Source organism: Mytilus trossulus, chromosome 10 (genome assembly GCF_036588685.1).
Source record: "Mytilus trossulus isolate FHL-02 chromosome 10, PNRI_Mtr1.1.1.hap1, whole genome shotgun sequence".
NCBI lineage: Eukaryota > Metazoa > Mollusca > Bivalvia > Mytilida > Mytilidae > Mytilus > Mytilus trossulus.
In genome coordinates, this window is record NC_086382.1 from 61,516,753 (window position 1) to 61,531,272 (window position 14,520).

Below are 14,520 nucleotides of genomic sequence, written 5' to 3' on the forward strand. Positions count from 1 at the left end.
ATGCGAGCTATGGTTCGCTAGTTGTATGACATATATTGCGAAGACAATGTATGCCTAGAAGTAGAAGAACCCCAGTACTTCTAGCGATTTTAAAATTCATGAGCAGAAAATTTATAGAAAATGCTGGCATCAATGATTTATCGTATCAGCGCATAAGTAAACTTTGCTACTACGCATGTGATAACAGGAATGATTTATTGACTACTGAGATGGTGATACCAAGAATATTTTATGATTAAGTTGTACTTTACACAACAACCCCGCAATATCATACTCAACAATTAAACGTTTTATTCAATAATCAATATTGCACAATTTACAGAATAAAGCAAATAAGTTATAACAAAATGATCAACAATATAAGCTTTTCGTTGTTGTTGGATACATATTTGTATGAACGTAACAATAAAAATATTTTATTTTGAACTATTTATCAACTGTTCCTATGAACTGGTGTAATACATGGAAGTGCAATATGTCCATCTTTTGCAAATGACGATAAATCAGTTCGTGTTGTTGCGCGGGAACTCATTTGTTTAGACGGTGACGATATCGGCGAAATTTCGTCGATTGAACTTTCGTCTTTTGATTGGTCTTTAGAAATACCGGTTTTTATATTTCCATTGTTTAGTTTTGCCCGTAAGAACATTTTAGTCTGTTCCACAATTGGACTGTTGAAACGTTCAGAAAGCGTTGGTGAGTGACATGACAGTTTTGAACTGTTGTCAGATGAGTTGTCACTCGTTGTGGAATAAATCAAATCAATTTTCTTTTTGTTGTTCACAATTTTGACCTCAGTCTTTCGTATGAATCTTCCATTTAGGTCATATTGTGTATTTCTAGAACCATCCATTGATATTCGTTGGAATCGTTTAAAGCCAGCTTGAGCAGAATAAGTTCTACAATTATCATTTTTATTTGTTTTATCTTTAGAAAGTCCTAAATCAGTCTGTGCTTTTGGATTTACTTTTCTTGGAGATAAAATTGGTTTCGTCAGTGAACATCTTCGAGATTTGGTTGGCGATTCACACCGTTCCTTTACAGGGGAAGAGGATCGCGAAGATGTAGCACCATTTTGTGGCATGTTACTGTCAAGCACAGTGCATTTCTGAGCTAGTTTTGGCATTAATACTTTTTTCTCTATTTGTTCCTTGTTGTTCCCTGTAGTATCTATATTTGGTTTCTGTTGATTTTCTTTGCCTTCTTGTTCATTCTCTTTACATTTTCCCGCCTTTGTAGGATCACAAACTGCAAAACAATTAGATCACAGAACTAACAAACGAACTATTGTAAAAATTAAACTAAATATATTGTGACATTCATTCTCCATCAAAATGTTATTAGATCTTATTTATTTAGACTTTTTTTTCGATTCGTGAACATTATCCATGTTATCACAGAAGTTGTTTTATATGTGCTTATGAATTTCCAAATTACTTACTTTAGTATTGGCTAAAACTTTATTATAAGTGTTTATATTGAAAGCATATCGAGCCGTCTTTTATATTTTTTCCATGAATGTCTGAATAGCTTTGTACGTATACACAAAATTGTATGATTTCTGTGACGTTTACCAAATGGGGTAAATACATCTTGACTATGGTAATTGGTGCCATTTTGTAATCACGTTAGAAATGGTACGTTCAGAGAGTACTGCTCATTTTGATTCTCAATTCAAGAAGAGGATTTTTTCTGTATTTTTTTTAATTTGATGAATGTGCTTGCCTACTACATGGATTGCTTTTTATTATATTGGTTTTACGTTTATTGTATTGTACATCAACCAAGCCGTTAGTGTTTTCTCGTTTGAATTGCTCTACATTTCCCGGTTCATGGTTCTCATAGATAGTTATGGGCTTTGGGTTTGGATTTTGTTAAGGCCGTAAGGTTCTGTATACTTGCTATATCTTTACGTCGTTTTAGTCATTGGTGGAGAGTTGTTTCATTGACAATCATATCAGTTTTACATGTCAATATCTTATTAAAATGCAATCAACAGTTTTTTGCAGAGAATACGCCATACATTAAAATAAGTGTTTGTGGTAACCTGAAATCCTTTCTGAGTGGTTATATTGTGTCAAATATCAATATAGTATTACAATATCAATATATTATGTACAATATCAATACTGATCAAGATTACTTAAAAAAATATACCTCTAATATTTATATGGTTAGCATTTTCATCTATTTCTACAATAGTAAGATCTTTCTCTATATTTGATGTCACACCATCAGTAAGAACAGTCTGTTTCTTCTCTTCTTTGTTTACTTTTAATACAGGGGCTGTCGGTATTGGAGAAGCTGGCACTGATCTATGTTTCCGCACCTGGAATAATGAAAAGTTCAACATCAGTCGTAACATATCGGTGATATTATAAAAAAAAGAATTGAAAAGACTTCTGTATGCACAATACGTGTTTCTACATAGGAAAATGTCTGTACCAAGTCAGGAATATGACAGTTGTTAACAATTAGTTTGATGTGTTTGAGCTTTTGAATTTGACATATGATAAGGGACTTCCGTTCTGAATTTTTTTCGGAGTATAGTATGTTTGAGATTTTACTTTTTTCAATGATAACTTTTGTCTGGTACTTTTATGGACCAAACTTTTAAAAAGAAAACAATTCTACCAACCGAGAGTATTGAAAAACAAAAGGTTCAAGTATAAATAGTAAAACCAAATCGACAATTTTGCCCTAAAGAGTTATACTCTTTCTTCCATCTCAAGTTCATACTACTGTTTTCAAAGCGGTACACACTGACTGTGTGGAATGCAAGTAGATTAAATAGTCACATAGCAATGTTGCGGTACAAAAGTAGTGGTAATAATAAGCAAAATATTCGACTCCCATGAACATCTTTTGTAATCTTTGAGTGTATTTTGATAATACTGTCGTACAAAGTGAGAGGTTTAGCGCTATAAAACCAGGTTTACTCCACCATTTTCTACATTTGAAAATGCCTGTACCAAGTCAGGAATATGACAATTGTTGTCCATTGGTTTTTGATGTGTTTTCTTATTTGATTTTGCCATGTGATTAGGGACTTTCAGATTTGATTTTCCTCTGATTTCGGTATTTCCGTAATTTTACTTTTTTTATAATCTTGATTTGTCTTCTAAATTGATATGCGTGATTTTAACATCGATTAACTTGTGTTGTCTATATTTAGAAAAGTTAAGAGAAAATACTTTACCTAAGCAAAATCTAACAAGAAAAATGTACCAATATATACTGCTATTTGGAAATAAAACTAACTAAATTTTATATAAAAATGTAAATCTGATATAATTTTTTCTTGATTAGAGTTGTCCCTCTTTACTTGTTGATTATCAATGACATTACTCCCACAGATAAAGACAATTTTTGTTAATTCATAAAACATCTTCAAATAGTATGTTTATTAAAGAGGGTGATATTTCTTTTTGAAATTGACTCATGTAATTAGCGTATATATTCTTTCACATTTACCTGGTAAGTCTGAAATGCTTGTCCTGCTCTGTTTGAGTAGCTTTCTAAAGCAGACATTTTCCCTCTTACTCTCATATCTGCATAATATCTTTTCAATCTTTGATCTAGAGTATGATACATAGATAGTGCTGGGCTAGGAAGATTCCCAGTGACAAACCGAATGACTTCACCAAGCCGAAATCCTTGGATTTCACTCATATGTTTTAAGATTGTCTCATCTAGCTCATCACTTCTTCGCCGGTTTGGAAACACTGATCGTTCAAGGGGTTTAGTTTTACCTATTTTAAAATATGAGAGAACACATAGACATTTTCGTATTGAAAATTATTTTCTGCTAATTGATTTTTCATATAAATGTAACTATTAAACATTTCATGTTTTTTTAATACCTGGAATACAACCAAATTGCACCATTTCTTGTTTGAATCCGTACTTTAACGTGAATATGTATAAGAATATCACACAAGCTAATTTAATGTTAGCATTAGTATGTATTTATAATCATTGTACAGCAATGATACACCTTTGGTTTGGTTTTTAGTTTATATTTGTTTAAATGAAGCTATCGTCATGTTCTGAATGAGCGGTTTCCAGGTCCGTCTTCAAGCTTAACGACACAATGATAAGGTTGAAAAGATTGTAAGAGTTTGAAAAGAACTAAGGATTGTTTCGCTATTGAAAAAACAATTGTTTGTTGTAAAATATTCGATTGATTTACATCATGTTTTGCATAATGAATTTTAAAGCCATGGTGTATAACTAAGTAAGTAATTATTCAACAACATAAAACAAAGCATATAACCTAGATTGCATTCTTGTGTATTAAAGCAGAAAATGTTTTTTATATCCTTTTGATGTGTCTTGTTTTGTTTTACTCATTGAGTCATTAATCGATTCCAAAAATGTTTGATGCCCATAACGAGCAATACATTAATCTTTGATGAGAAAAATTGAAGACTAACAATGAAAGCAGTATTTACGTACACCCGCAAAGTGGAAAGGGTTTAATATAAGTTGCAATAACTTGTTTTTGGAATATTTGGTCTTCAATGCTCTTCAACTTTGTACTTTGTTTGGCTTTACAACTATTTTGATCTGAGCTTCACTGATGAGTCTTCTGTAGACGAAACGCGCGTCTGGCGTATTGAATTAGAATCCTGGTACCTTTGATAACTATTGTTTCCCAATTACTTAAAATAAAATGAATATGTTTAAAACAAAACTGTATTCCTAATAGAATTTTTAGCACTGTTTCCTTCCGTTTTCTATCATATATTTTCTATGGTTTCTATATATCTTACCTTCTGCAATCCATGGATGTTTCATTGCCTCAGTTAATGTTATTCTTTTATCTGGGTCCGGAGTCAGGAGTTTCCTTATTAAATCTCGGCAGTCTGAGAGAAGATGGAAAAGAAATTAGTTCGCACTGATGCACTTGGATAAATCAATATGTAAACAATAAATAAAAAGTTTTTTTTTTAAATTACACAGCTCAATTGAGGATTTATAAAATGAAATGAAACAGAGCATTGTAAGGCAGTGATAAATAATATGATCGTGCATTTAATGTTATTTCTAAATATGAAAGAAATGAAGATTATAGTAAAGTGTATTTCAAGCGTTATTCTCCAATATCATACATTAGGAATGATCGGAGTGCCCAGTTTGAAGACTAAGAATGTTGTAATAACATTATCGGTCCAAGAAAAGTCAGTCTTAACCATCTAACGACAAATTTTTCTGAAGAATTGCAGTATCATATTATTCGTGTAAAAATAAATTAACTGACTATTTCATATCAGTTCTAAGGGGTACGTCTTACTTCGATTAACATGTGTAAAACAAAATCATAGTTTTTCAATATGATAGTTAAAGGAACCTGTCGATTTGCGATACAAAGTATTTCCTGCAGATGGCAATTATGCAAACACTTGCTTGATACAAAAACACTCAGACATGTCGTTATGTAATTAATTGATTTGTAATAGACAATTTGAAAAACAATACCAAAACAATTTTAAACAGGAGATGTCAGTGACAATAATCAAAGATAAAAAATCTCTTAATTCAACGTAACAGAGAAAGACAACATTCCTATTGTGAATGTGGAAACCAACTGGCGTTCTAATCATCAATAATATACTGTTTATCATTATGGGGTTTCTTAATCAATCAAAAACTATTTAACACAATATGAATATGATAAGAACTTAAAAGTTAAGCATGCTGAATGTATAGATATTAACATAGTTGCAATGAGTTTATTCATTAAGTACATCGATCGATTTTAACCAATGTGAATGTGCCTTTGGCGTTACATTTATTGTATGAATTTGTTATCAAAGAAAATCTGGGTGCAGCCTTAGTTTGATGACAATATCAGATTTTTTTAACATTAAATTTTAAACAAAATGGATCATTTCAAAGGAAGACAATAACAAAGCAAGGAACATAGGTTAGAGGAACTCTGATGAAATATAGTCAATAAACAGTGAAAAATAGTAATAAAACATACTATGTATATTTAATATCAACTAATTGTTTGACTGGACTCTCAGATCGTTCTTCCAATCATTAGGCAAATGTAATTTAAGTTCTGGAAAACAGAGAGAATAACTCCTAGTATGTTATAACAATTGATATGGTATTTTTTGCTAAAATCAATTGTCTTATTTTACCAACGTTTTGCAGAGTTTTTTTTTTTTATTAATAATATGTTTCTCCCATTACATACCTCTACTTATAGTATCTGGGACTGGATTCATTTGGCCGGCTATCATTTTATTGTGAAGAACTTTTATATTAAACGGCTGAACAGTAAATGGAAGGTTTCCAGTCAACATTGCAAACATATTGACTCCACTGAAAAAGAAATAGACCCGGTCAATATAGCAAAACTAAATATATAAAATTGAACATACTTAGAAAATGTCCGTCTTCTATTCTTCGTTTTTTTACGTTAAAGTTTTGTTGTTGTGATCAACCGTCAAATCTATAAATTGCTTATAATTTGACAGTGGAGTTTTCGTATTTTAAGAAACGTGTTCGACCTCTTTATTCAATTTAATTTTGATACATCCACTCTTCAAAGTTAATTACTCATATACTTTTTGTTTTAATTTAACAATCTCGAAAATATAAAATCAATAAATACTCCTTGTAATTTTTTCACAAAAAGGAAAAAAGGTATGAAAATATTCTGTCGGTAGTATTGTCATGAACAAAGTCGCCAACAAAAATGAAAGTGAAACGAACATATTTTTTATCGGATGAATTTGCTCATAAATAAAACGAATCATTCCTTACATGCTCCAGACATCAACTTGAGGTCCATATTTCTTTCTCCCAAGTAACTCTGGTGCGGCATAAGCTGGACTTCCACATTGTGTGACTAGATGCTCCTGGGCTCGAACTCCATCTTTTGTTGTGACAACTTTTATCTTGTTGCTAAGACCAAAGTCTAGGAGGAAAGAACACAACTACTATCAGAATCACTATAGATATTTTGATTGCATTGTAGTGTATTATACGTACATACAGTTTTTCTATGTACAGTGTATTGAGATTATTTAGATTTTTTACTTAATCATGAAAACAGGACATGTCAGATAGATTTTGATCAGTATACCAAAAAAGATATCCCCATTTTTATGACGTTTACGGACTTCAAATTTGATGGTCTTTTTATATTCTAAGCACATTTAACTTTTCCAAAAATAAATCGGATTAAGAATTCCGTTTGCTGTGTGGTGCACGTCAACATATCTACTTATATCTATTATGCAAGTATTCTCCGTAGCCAACATGACTTCCTGGCCTTCCCCTCTTCCCACCTAATAAACATACCAAAATTATAGCATATAAGTTGTTGTAATACATGTAAGGAAAATTCACCAGTACATGTTACTTTCATTACATTTGTGCATTTCAGTGTAAATGTATTAGTCTATTGATCGGATATAATAAATGTTAAAAACATAACGGTTTCCTAGAAATATGTATAATCTTTTAAATATCGGACACAATTTAGAGAGAGATAAATCTATCCTAAATACCTAACAACAAACACAAATTGCAATGTACAGTTTACACTTACCTATAATTTTTATATCTCTATTCTCATCAAGTAGTAAATTTTCTACCTTTAGATCTCTAAAACGAAAGTAAAAAGCAAACATGAAATAAATGAAATTTTTTAAAAGTATAAGCACAAGTTTATGTTTTATATTCATTATCCCTTAATTTATGAACATCATGATATCATATTTAACATTAAACAAATCGTTAACAAAACAAAAGAGACCAGCCATTCTTTACAATGTTGAGAAAAGATTATTACAAATCATGAAATAGAGTGTCTGAATGATACTGAACACAGACGTTACTAGCTTAAGTATGTTCCTTTGGAAAATAACTCATTATAAAGAACCAGTAGACAATAGATATATATTTGTCTTTCAAGAGAAAATTTAACAGAACAAACTGTTTAAGGCTTTATAGTATAAATATCCTATTCCTAAAGAGGGAATGCAGTGGCTAAAGTGGCAATTCTCATGTGTCTGATGCTATGTATGATCATATATATGCTTAAACACAATAGCTGTGTTTGCAAGTTTGTTAGCATTGTTCTGAGGAACTACCAATCAACCCCATGTTTTCAATGAAAGTAAGAGTTTTGTCTTTATTTCTCTCACAAACGTGACATCAAAAATCCGCCCAACTGTCAAACCTATTAATGTGTGTGCGAAATCTGCGACATTTTAGGCGTTTTAGTCATATGTGTATAATGTTATTGTTATAGAAATGTTATTTAATGTCCCTAAATATAGTCTTGAAAACAGGTCTGTGTATAAAACCCTATGGTACTGTTGTCAGAATAAAAATTAGGAGAACTTGCGGAACAATCGTTACATTATAGATCTAGCTATTTACAGATCATTAACGGACTTCCGTGATTAATTACCATTCAATTTTACAGTATGATCGAAAATACGATCAAACATCAGATAAATATCTTACATGGTGCCAAGTACAGATTTACATTATTTTTCTTTCACTTGTTGTTTTCAATCAAATGAAATTGATTTTTGCCAATTATTAAGATTTTTCATTGATGTTTTAGATCGACAATCTAATGACATGTATTTTCGCCTCATTAAACCGCAAAGGTGAAAAAGGTAAATCTCATTAGTATATACTATGATTTAACGACCTCTTAATATATCAGAGAAAATAATATTGTTTACAGCATCTACTGCTGTATTAAGGTAATATTTGATTGTTTGATGGTGTTTAATACCTCAGCTCTATTTCATAGTGGCCAGTTTTATTGGCAGTGGAAGATTGAGTAGGGACAAACCTTCATTTAGTTTTGAAAGAATCTAATAAAATAACAAAGCACTATACAGGGGGAAACAATACTTGTAAAATTTTCAATATTTGTATAAGCCCTCTTCCAAAAAATATACAGGAACAACTTGTTAAGAGGAAAAGTAAAAGTCCTTATACTTAGGGAAATTCCTGAAGGAATCGTACCAGAATGGTTAAGATTAAAAGATGGGTACGAAGTTATTGCCGTTTAATTTTGGCTTCGATATTAGTTTTGCAAAACTTTTCAATGTTACTTATCTCGAAACTAAGATTTTAACACATCTACGTTTAGAGTGTAGCTACTGTTAAATATTTTCCAGTTAGAGAATTTTTCCGAATAATGCCGTAGAATTACATTGTACCAACCTTTATTGGACAGTGTTGTAACATCATACATAAAAGAAAGAGATATAACAAATCAGTTAAAACAATCATAGACTCATTAGATTACACAAAACACAGAACACAACTAACAAAAAGACTTCAGACACAAAGGACTGGTGAGATCATAGCTACAGTTCCAGAAATCAAATTCAAAGTCAATAACAACTATTTAAACAACATTATATCTGACTCTCACTGAGACGGATAAACAAAACCACAATAACCTCAACACACACTGGTATATAATGATAATAAATGTATTGTAGTGTTACGTTTGGCTTTATTTTATCTTAAAGGTTATTGAGTATTATGATTGTCTTCCAAAGTGTACATAGATGTCTAAGTTTTATTTCTTTTAAGTCTTATTGACGTATACCCTGCATTTTCACTATTCTCTTCTAAATAGTTACATTAGTTATTGTGAATGAGTTGATGTGATTCATGACACTGATGTCAATACAAAAACATTACCGCTATTATTAAATCTTAAGTAAGGTATTATATATGTTTTTTTTTAGGTCGAACGGTACACCGACGAATAATGTGAGCAGGTGCGTGTTTCATTTTGATTAATAAATGAAATTGTATACATGTAATTATGCCACAGTCGATTGATGGAGTCTAGATGTTGTAATTGCAGGTACATAACATAACATAATGTTCGTATCTAATTACGTTTGCTTTCATGCACATGATGAAAATGGAAAGTCAATTACCTGATATAAGTAATGTGAATAATATAACAGATTACTTGTGCCGTATATGGTTTGTTAGAAACCAAAATAAAGATCTTATACAAACTTGATATATTTTGATGAATGAATTTAGATGAGTGTTTAACATCTCAAATACAGGTCAAAGAAAACAAAGGTTGTAGCGTACATGACGACGGCTTTTTCAAGACACATGATAATGTCCGTATGGAAGTCGATCTATTTGTTTTGCTTACTCTAGGTCGGTACCGCTGCTTGCGGTTCCGATGGTAACAAGCCTCATAATACACTTCATTTAATTGATTCAGTTTCAGTGGAAAAAGTTATGTAGTTGCTCTAACCTTAGGTTCCCACACAAATACCTTTCTAAACTTAATTGTTTACAGCCACTTCATTTGAGTCTTGTAGGATAGTTATCTCATTGACAACCATACCACATTTCCTGATTTTTTAATTGAATTACTCTCTTCTAATTATACCAAATAAGATATAATTATATTGTATGCTCATAAACAGTTTAATGCTCATTTATCTTTTTTTTTTTCGGTGACGACATTCCGAAATCTTTGTCATAATAGAACCTGTCACTTGTTTTCATCCGTATAGAGGCATATTTTGCAAGCAAGGACATTTAGTACTTAATTTTAATTCTGCTGGGCAGTACTGCTACTGTTTCTCGGGGTCAGAATAATTTGGGAGCTCGAAAATCATAGATTCGGGGTCAGAATAATTTGGGAGCTCGAAAATCATAGATTTGGGGTCAGAATAATTTGGGAGCTCGAAAATCATAGATTCGGGGTCAGAATAATTTGGGAGCTCGAAAATCATAGATTCGGGGTCAGAATAATTTGGGAGCTCGAAAATCATAGATATGCTCACGCTTATGGTTAATGTTATTCTTTTCTTGAACAAATCTACCATAATAATGACATATTCTTAGTTTTTTACTGTATATGATTATTGGATTATAAAACAAGGGTGTACTTGTTCAATCTGAAAATCCGTAAGCCCATGAAACCGACTTATAATGCAAACAATTTCCATACCTATGCAGTATTCCCATTCTGTGTAAATAGTCTAATGCTGAAATCACTTGTCGAATAAATCTTTTAGCTTCTCTCTCCTCGAGTTTCTTACGTTGACAAATGTAATCCATGAGATCGCCACCCTTACAATATTCCATAACCAGGTAGTAACTGTTTTCTGTTTCCATAATTTCCAGTAACTGCACAACATTCGGGTGTCTAACCATTTGCAAAATCTTTCCTTCTCGCCGAAGATTCTTTCTAACGTATGAATCTTCTTTTGCTTTGCGTTTATCGATTATTTTGACAGCCACCTAAAACATAAGTTGTTTATTTAATAATTGCTAAAGAGTTTAACTAATTTGTTCTCCCTGTTCGATTTTCTTGCATTGTACAGATGCTTCCAAGATAAAATAAAACTTTAATGTATGAACTTAAACTTTTTCTAACCACCCTTAGTCGTCAATAAAACTAATGGTTACTTTTGTAATTGTCTCATAGATATGATATCCATATCTTTTATGCGTATATTTGATTCACGTTTGCTTGCCTCGAATATACGTACGCGCATTAAATTTGAAAGTCATAATTTGATTCGAAATTTCATCGCTGACCTAGAAATTATCTCAGATTTCATTCGTTTTATTTGGTGAGCATTGTGTTCTGAGTCTTCGAGGATCTATATAGCGTTTTGGGGACCTATTTGTTTTTTTCGATATTTTTCGTTCTTACCATGGCTTTTGCAGTTTCTTTTTGACTTATGAATGTTGAATGTCCTCTTGGTATCTCTCGAATACAAACTTGAGAATGTTGTCTTCGCTCAATATTTAATAAAACTTAAAGATAACACCTACACCATTCAATTATATAATGGAATGAATAGAAAGCCAAGGCAAATTTTTATTCTTCACTTAACAATGACGAAAATGCAAATAAAGAACTTGGCGTCACCATTCAAGATAAGTCATTTCTATCAGCCATACATCGCATTAAGAAAAAGTCTACCGACACTTATCGCATAACCTTGAATTTTTGTAATATATTTTTGATGAGTATGATATAGATGTCGAAATATAAATTTGTTTATAAATAAAACTTTTATTTGTTGACACAAATCTATGCATTTTTTATTCAGTTATATTCAAATATTGTGTTACATGCATTTCAAAATAAATCGTTGATTTTTCAATAACGCGACAAAAATAGCTTCAATACAATATGGAGTGAAAGATTGTGCTTTTACGTAGTGAAATTTAAATTAGATAATCTATTTCTTTTAAAATCATCTACTAATGCTTGGTGTTATATAGCTTTTATCAAATTGATTTTCTAAATACAAGTTGTTTTTAATATAAGGTAAGAAAATAAAGCGTTAGATAAAGAGATCTTATTATGTTATCAGTTTAAATATATATTGAATTCGTTATCAATCTGAAGATGATATGTAATTATATCTAGTTTAAACATCTTGTTTATTTTGATATGTACGTGATTATGGAATTTTGAAACAAAGTTGTACTTATGCAAAGTTAAAATCACAAAAATACTGAACTACAAGGAAAATTTAAACCGTAAAGTCTCATTACAAGTGGTAAAATCAAAAGCTCTAACACATCAAACGAAAAGAAAACAATTGTTTTAGCAAAATATTTCCACTTTTTGATGCGTCAAATAGTGTTATCTACCTAGATGCATTCTATCTGAATATTTGTTATATTAATAAAAACAAATTTCATAGAAACTGTGGGGATATTGTGATTCATGATGCGAAAACAGTGCAGATGAAAATATAGTTGTTTTTTGGTAAATTGGTAAAAGTAATGGATTGAAAAAGTTTAACTTTTGTTTCATAAGTTTTATATGTTCTCGCATTTTTTTTTTTAATATTAAAAAGTTTAAATTTGGTAAAAAAAAACAATATAAATGAGAGAAAAAAAAACCTAAATAATTTAAGCAATTAAAATTTGCAGCATATATAAACAACATATACGTTGCCATTAGAGAATAATACAATCAATCACTGATCTGATTCACTTCTTTTAAACAAATTATGTAATAAACTTCTTTATAACAATGACACAGTATCAATCTATGCTACATTCATGCGGGAATTAAATACATATTAAACAACTGAGCAATGTGTCACAAAGGATTTCTTCGGCTCGATTTCAGAGAGCTGTTATTAGTAGTTGTCAATATCAAGTGTTATGTTTGATAACAATACCCAAACTTTTTATTAAAAGTGATTCTTTATTTTCCTTTCACTAAATCCTATGGTTTGACGTTTGTCTTACTTTTCCTTACATTAAACCCCCTAGCCTGACGTTTATCAATAAAATGTCGTTGAGTAGACCTTTTCACCTTTCATAATTTATAAGTTAAAGATCACGATATATGATTAATCTGTATTTAATTCAAATTGTGAACTGAAGTTTTTTGCCGACAGTGTTAAAAACATTTTTTTTTTCACGTGTGCGAATCGTTTTCGTTCCTTCCACAGTGAGAGAGTTAGGAACAATTTGCTCTGAAGTTATTTGAACCCAGGGTTTAAGATTTCTTTAGTCTATTTAAACATATAAATTATGAAACATAGAGATTGTGAAATATAGAGCAAGAGACATACAAACCAAATGCAAGCAATTCAATTGGATGCGAAGTTGTAAGTATGGGCAAAATGAAATTTCCTTCCACCTTTATACCGACAATCCTAATAACGAGGCATATTAGGTGTACTTTTTATTTGATTAAAATAGCCTATAAATGTTAAGGACTCTTTCGAGATTAAAATGTAAGTTACGTAAGCGAGTCACTGTTTATGATATCCTGTGGTGTTTATTGATTATTGAAAATGTTCGTTGTTATTCTGCGATTAGCATGTTGTGTCGACTATTATATTACATTTTATTTGTGTGTGCATTTCATTGTGTTGAATGTTCTTGCATGTGTTTGTATTGTATATCTGTCATGCAGTGATGTCATTTTAGCGATATTCTTTAACATTGTCATAAAGCGGCAGGTTTTACTAGCCATTTAACCAGGTCCAACCCACCATTTGTTTCTTAAAATGTCCTGGAATATGGCAGATGTCATAAAATAGATTTTTTTCTATGAATGATGGTGTGTGTTTTTGTTGCATTTATTCTTCCTGTTGTTCCTTTGTTTTACGTCTTATGTGTTGATGTGTTTCCATCAGTTTTAGTTTGTAATCTAGATTTGTTTTCTTTCAATCGATTAATGAATTTGAACACCGGTATACTATTGTTGCCTTTTTTGTTCTTATATACCTCCAGATGTAGCATGTAATTTATCTGGTCGATGACCTGTACATGGATTGATTATCTTCTTTATTCTGTTTCAATTGTTGGACACATGCAATAAAAGTCTTTTACAGCTTTTTATCTATTGTATGAAAATATTTGCTCTATAAAGTTTTCTTTAAATAATGAAGAAAAAGTTCACGGTCATAATTTTGTAAGATAAAATTATAATATAATGATGAAGAGGTTCATGGTCATAATTTTATAAGATAACATTGCAATAAATATCTTATAATG

The 14,520-nt window shown here is 30.9% G+C and overlaps 1 protein-coding gene across 3 annotated transcripts in view; it reads right to left on the reverse strand.

Annotated features, from left to right (window-relative positions):
• Nucleotides 1-276: 276 nt before the first annotated feature.
• LOC134688328 (hormonally up-regulated neu tumor-associated kinase-like) overlaps nt 277-14,520 on the reverse strand; it is a 31,289-nt gene continuing 17,045 nt past the window's right edge. For all 3 annotated transcript variants that reach the window (XM_063548919.1, XM_063548918.1, XM_063548920.1), the window contains exons 3-10: nt 10,988-11,280; nt 7,571-7,626; nt 6,781-6,934; nt 6,209-6,336; nt 4,776-4,868; nt 3,475-3,752; nt 2,158-2,329; nt 277-1,248 (exon numbers count right to left, since the gene is read on the reverse strand). In XM_063548919.1, coding sequence (XP_063404989.1) covers nt 434-1,248; nt 2,158-2,329; nt 3,475-3,752; nt 4,776-4,868; nt 6,209-6,336; nt 6,781-6,934; nt 7,571-7,626; nt 10,988-11,280 — 1,989 coding nt within the window. In that variant the 3' untranslated portion in view covers nt 277-433. The remainder of the gene's footprint in view (nt 1,249-2,157; nt 2,330-3,474; nt 3,753-4,775; nt 4,869-6,208; nt 6,337-6,780; nt 6,935-7,570; nt 7,627-10,987; nt 11,281-14,520) is intronic.